The following is a 6,000-nucleotide window of genomic DNA, read 5'->3' on the forward strand; positions in this document are numbered from 1 at the left end:
AACCATTTACGCCGCCGCCATGACAAAAAGGAAGGAAAAACCCCAGCAAGTTTTTAGTCCTGTGGGCGTGAATGGGCGCGCTTCCACAGGACCCGGGCCTGGCGCTGGCAAAACGCGGGACGGCGGTCGACTGAGAGGAGCCCACGGACGTGTCGGACTCGCGGCGCCCCTCCCCTCCCCTCCCATATTAATCCAAATAAACTTTGAATCGGTACTCACTCACAGCGGAATTCACACGTTCCTTTCCTCAAAAGCAATTAAGGAGTGAGTTAGACTGCCGGTTTGGCCGCTTACTTCACACACCATTTTTTTTTTTAAAGCCAGGCCTAACCGCTACGCACATGCCTCCCTTGCATGATCCTTGCTATTTTGGACTACTGCAATCTCACAGAACACCGGGTCGTGGCCCCCCTTCCTCTTTTTCTTCCAGGCCCTCTTTATTTAAGTGAATAAAAGTTTAAAGCTGGAGGTTATTTATTGTTCCATCGAGATAAGTCCTGAGTGGCTCTTTCGAAGCACGTGATTCCAATAAACTTTGTTTTATGGCTTGAGAGTTGACAAGCCAAAATATAATTCCCACCATAAATTAGTTTAAGAGCATACAAGTGCAGATGCTTTAGTTCCTGGAAGGCAGTGACAGGGAAAGTGCTAGGCAGAAGTCTCTGCCTGAATGGAGCGCCAGGAGATCCTTTTCTTCTCTAGGATTCCTTCCTCTTCCCTCTGGGAAAGCTTACAGTAAGTCTCTTCTTCCTCTCCATTTGTGAGCTAGCTAGTTCCTCCAGTGACTTTCCTCTGCATTTGATACATGAAGAATTACACCAAATCTGGGGAAGCCCAGGAATATTCTAAGTTCGGATCGGCTTTGCTCCATGCTGAAAAGGAAAAAGAAAAAGCAAGGAAGAAAAAAAGAAAAAAGACATGGTCCAAATTCTTTAGTTAAGAGATATCAAATAATGATAATACTAGCTATTTAAACTGCTTGATCGTTATTTAATTTTTCATTTGCAGAGATTTCCCTTTAATGGTCCTGTTATTCTAGAAGGAAGGGAGGAAGGAAGGAAGGAAGGAAGGAGGGGAGGGAGGGGAAGCCCTTGAGAAAAGAAGATACCACACATTATGGAATTATGGCTACCCACTTAAACTGTTCTGTGTGTTTAGACTGCCCTTCTCAAGGATACTGCAAGCCACAGGATGGATGGTGTCAAGGAAATGGTCTTTAAATGAAGAAATTAATTAACTAGGTTATTACTCTTTGTAAATGTAAACAGAGAGAGAAAATAGGTTTTCTCAACATGGGCAGTATGTCGAATTTATTTGTGGAAAGAAAGATGTAGAAAGAAAGAGAAAAGGAAGACCTATTTAAGTAAGCATATCTAGAACTATAGGATCATGTTAAGAAAATTGTGTTAACTTTGTAGGTCATGGATTTTAAAGAACTAGAGATAAGAAATGGGCACTGACAAGGCTTCTGTCATGTTGCGATGTCCCCAGAAAAAAGCCTTCTAAAGCCATAACATTTTGTAGATACAGAACTGACAGAGAAAGTCACAAAGATCCTTTAAAATACAGGGATACTTAGCTAAAATATTTATTTTGGCTGATTCCCTTTCTATCATCATCAAAATAAGAAAACCTAAAGAAAAGGGGAGAATCACCAGTAAGAAAATGTGTGCTAATTTTTCACCTTTAAAATCTGTCTATGCTCCAAAATTGTACGGGGACACACACACACACAAGATATAGGTTGCAAGATATAGGTTTGGTAGGTTTGATATAGCAGATAGGTTTGTCAAATCACCATCAACGTTTTAATACATGACAGACAACAGTACCAAACCGGTTTCTTCAATTTCTCTCTCTCTCCCTCTCTCATTGCAACAGGTTCTGGACAATGGAAGGACAGCTACAGTAAGTGCACTCTTCCATTCTTGCAAAATTTGTTGGGCTTCCAAACATTACCTTGGAAACATTGACTTTGTAAGCAGAGACCATTTTATTCTTGATGCTCCTGTGAGGCTGCTGGTATTGGATGGCTCCTGGGGCTTCCGTTTGCTTTCTGCCATCCTCCTCCATGTTTATGACTGCAGATCGGAGCAAATGCTGATGGTACACTTTCTGGGGGGATAATTACAGGACCGCACAGGTGCAAGTCGTCATATTCTGCCTCTCACAAGCACTTTCCAGCTAATGATCAGGATTAGCACGTTAAGAGGTTAAGGTTATCCAGTTGTCTCCCTGTGCAAATGTTGAATCAGTCATATGCAGAACTGCTGGCTGCCCTTTTCCTCCGGATTCAAAATGCAGTTTTTATTTGTGGTCTGACCCTGCACCCAGGGAGAATGAATGGATCTTCTAATGATGTTTCATGCTCTAGAGATGTTCTTATATTGTTGCCCTTCAGCCTGAAAAAGTTTATTTGGATATAAAGGCCTGTTTGTTTAAATGAAAACATATATTCCCAGCAAATATGCTTAGGACCACAACCAAGATTATGAAAATGATGTTATTGTTAAATATTGTAATGGTATTGCTTCGCTGATTCAATGAACTCTTCCCGAGATTGGCTGACATTTATATGAGGAAAAAAGATGATATTACCTTCTGCATGTGGGGAAAATGGGTTAATTGTTATTTATTTTAGAGGACAAAAAATTGGGGGAGAGAGAGAACAAGAGGGATGGATCTATTTCTACAAAGGAGATAGAATTTGAATCGTTCAATGGCTGCAAGTTTCTATGGCACAATAATATGTATTAATGTATTTTAACCTGATGTTTTCAGCCATAATGCATTACTTTTCTATTTAGAAAAAGAAAAGCACTTTCTCTAAACCACATTCTTTTCTGCAAAGCTTCTCTCTCCTTCCCCACACCCTGGTCCATCTTTTTCTTGCTCTCTGAGAAACTTCTGCTGCTGCCTTTATATTCTAGGCTGATGTATTGATCTTTCTGTTTAAAATCGCAGTATTGCTTGTGTATGGATTTTCATGGCTTTAAACCACTAAGGAAGAGTGCTGTGTTTCTCACATTTTCTTCCTAGAAAACTCCTATGCTTTTGGCTCTTGCTTCAGTTTTCTTTGGCCAGTCCTTAAAAATCTTAAAAAACAAAAAAACCCCACCCCTTTCTTTTCTCTACTCTTCTTTAAAAAAAAGAAAAAGAAAGAAAATCTTCCTTAAACTTAGCTTTAGAGTACCGATTATGAACCAGAATACAAAAAGCCCTGATGGATCAAAAGAATTTGTATGGGCAGTTGAGCAGGAGGTGAATATTTAACGCTTTTGTTCATCAATAACTCCGTTGGCTTTGACCTGTCTGAGCAAGTCCCGCAATAAGGTGAAACGCAGGTCACAGCGTCTCACAAATATGAAAATCTGTGCTATTGCACAAAATATTGGGGCGATTATTTGTTTATCTGTGCCCCTTGGATGATTCCTGTCCCATGCCTTCCATGGTTTTCCCAACACCCCCACAAAGTAACGTATTTTGCAGAAGCCTGAGCAGGCATATCTTCTGTAGGGTTGGCTGCTTGGGCACATTCAGCATTTCTTGGTTAAATACTTACTAGTCAAAAGGAGCCTGGGTGAGTACAACCCACCCATGTTTCTGATTAGAAATTACAATGCCTCTTCAGCCAGCTCAGAAAATAGCTATGGAACGGCTTAAGAAATTCGTTTAAGGAAGCATTTGACCTCCTATTTCTACTGCCCCTCCACCCCAAAGAAAGGAGCAGTTTTCCGTTTGAGGCGATTTATTCCCAGATGCTTAATGTCCTCCATGTATGTGTGTGTGTACGCGCACATACATACATACATTTATAAAGAGAGGGAGAACACAAGTTCTCCCAAGGTTGATGTTCAGAGCAGCCGAAGGAGGGAGCTGACCACAGTCCACAGGAATGGGTCGGCCACAATGCATGAACTTTTGGACCCTGTTGTTGTCAACAAAGCAGAAATATGAAACACTGGGATGTTTATCAATGATTTAGAGCGACCTCCTGCCCTGCCCTTCACCGTAAATGCTACTGCATGAAAAGAAAGGGGACAGGTCTGAGTAGAGCATTTAAGGTTCAGATACTCTCCGCTATTAGGAGATATCACCTAAAGCAAATGGCATTTAAAAGTCTTATTTTTTAGAACGAATAGTTCTTTCTCTTTCTCCTGAAAGAGATAATCCCCTTTGTGCTAGAATTTTTATTTTGGCATTAAAAAATGAGGATGATTCCCCCCCCCCCCAAAAAAAGAACCCAGTAGAAATCCCTTCCTTTTCTTGTACGTAAACCTTTATCCTTTCAAATATTAAGTGCAATCTCATTTCTTAGAGCACACGTTATTTAAATACCTACTCGTGTAGGCTCTCAGCAATCACTGCAAGTCACGAGACATCATGATCGTGATCAATGTCACAGCAATAACATTCGTTATTTTTGCTTTCTTTTCCTGTGAAATCATCACATTCTTCCCATCCATAATTTTCAGAGCCTTACCCCAACAGAGAGTAGCTTGCATTTCTTCGGAGAGAGTCAGAGGGATCCCAACATTACAGTGATGCTGCCTTTGTTACCCTCTGTAGATGAAAACAGAATGTTATTACGTTGTCTATATATACCCTGTAGAACCGAATTTGTGTGGTATTTACATAGTCACAGATTCGATTCTAGGGGAATATATGGTCGATGCAAAAACTTCACCTTTCTGCAAATGGTTAGAAGTTTTAAAAGTAGAAGATGTCCAAAGATACATGCATGCTGGATAAAATTGCCTCACGCTGGTATACTGAGACAATTGCTCGTTGGGTGTTGAGCAGTGCATCGCATTGCAAACCTGTTCCTGTAAGCATAAATAGTGCAAAGAATCTGGGGAAAATGTTAGCTGGCCAGTGAATATGCTTTATAAAAAAAGGATATTGATGATGATGATGATGACGATGACGATAAAGGTGGGTGGCCAGAATAACTTTGATATTAGCAGTCCTCCACCCCACCCTTCCCCATGTTCCAATGTTCTCCAGATTTTAAGGCTATCATTGGATCCCCGGGCAACAGTAATATCACTTTACTTGTTACAAAATTGACTGTTGGAATGATCAGATTAAACTTGATTTTTCTCGATGCTTTTTTTGAAAGGAAAGTTGAACTTCACAACTCTAGGTTTCTTCTTATCTGTATGCTTTTCCCCAACAACAATATTTGTTTTGGCACTTGCAAAGCAAATCTGAAGCGAGTTACTCATTGCCTGATCTTACTCTGCCCAACTAGATTCTGGTAACTTTTGGTTGACCCCGGCCGAACAATGGCCGGGCCGATCCATTGTCCCTCCTCTTGCCTCCTCGTTTGATGTCTTCTTCTGGCTCCCTGTCCTTTCCCTGATGTGCAAGGCTTACTCCGAGCTTGCTGCCTTGATCTCTCTGGCACGTCTCTCTTGCTGCAATGTAACCCACTAATGTTTTCCTACATTGCCAAAAAATTAAACTACGGGGCATCAAAGGTTAGGGAAGTCGGGGGAGACAAAAGGCTTTGATTCACCTGGGGGAGCGGGGAGAGGGCAGATGGGGTGGGGGCTGGGGTGTCACGGAGCTGGCCATCCGCTGATGAATTGTGCTTTATGGCTTTCATATCTCCTTAGGAAGGGGGAAGCGGGGCGGGGGACACGCATCGGCCGGCATGTGGGGCCACTTGATTACCCGTATATTATTTAGTGAAATTTGTGGAAATTATGAGGTGCACACACAAATCCGGCGATAAACCTCCCTGCCCGCCGATTGGCTGAGCCGGTCACGTGGCCGCCCAACTTTATTCAGTTGACAGCGAGTAGGAGGGCTCTGTGGAAGCAGAAAAAAAGACAACACGAGAAAAATTAGTATTTTCTCCCCTCCGAAATTAATGGCCATGAGTTCGTACATGGTGAGCTCTAAGTATGTGGACCCCAAGTTCCCCCCGTGCGAGGAGTATCTGCAGAGCGGCTTCCTGGCCGAGCAGGGCGCCGAGTACTTCGCCGCCGCCGC

General features: G+C 42.2%; 1 protein-coding gene across 1 annotated transcript in view; it reads left to right on the forward strand.

Annotated features, from left to right (window-relative positions):
- The first annotated feature begins 5,878 nt into the window (after positions 1 to 5,878).
- The window catches only part of HOXD4 (homeobox D4), a 1,209-nt gene continuing 1,087 nt past the window's right edge, over positions 5,879 to 6,000 (forward strand). Inside the window, 2 exon segments of the mRNA XM_044427131.1 lie at positions 5,879 to 5,996; positions 5,999 to 6,000. The exon segment at positions 5,999 to 6,000 is cut by the window's right edge and continues 292 nt beyond it. Of these exon segments, the coding sequence (XP_044283066.1) occupies positions 5,879 to 5,996; positions 5,999 to 6,000 (120 nt within the window).

The sequence above is a fragment of the Varanus komodoensis genome, unplaced genomic scaffold, assembly GCF_004798865.1.
Source record: "Varanus komodoensis strain SLA01 unplaced genomic scaffold, ASM479886v1 scaffold18_1, whole genome shotgun sequence".
Taxonomy (NCBI): domain Eukaryota; kingdom Metazoa; phylum Chordata; class Lepidosauria; order Squamata; family Varanidae; genus Varanus; species Varanus komodoensis.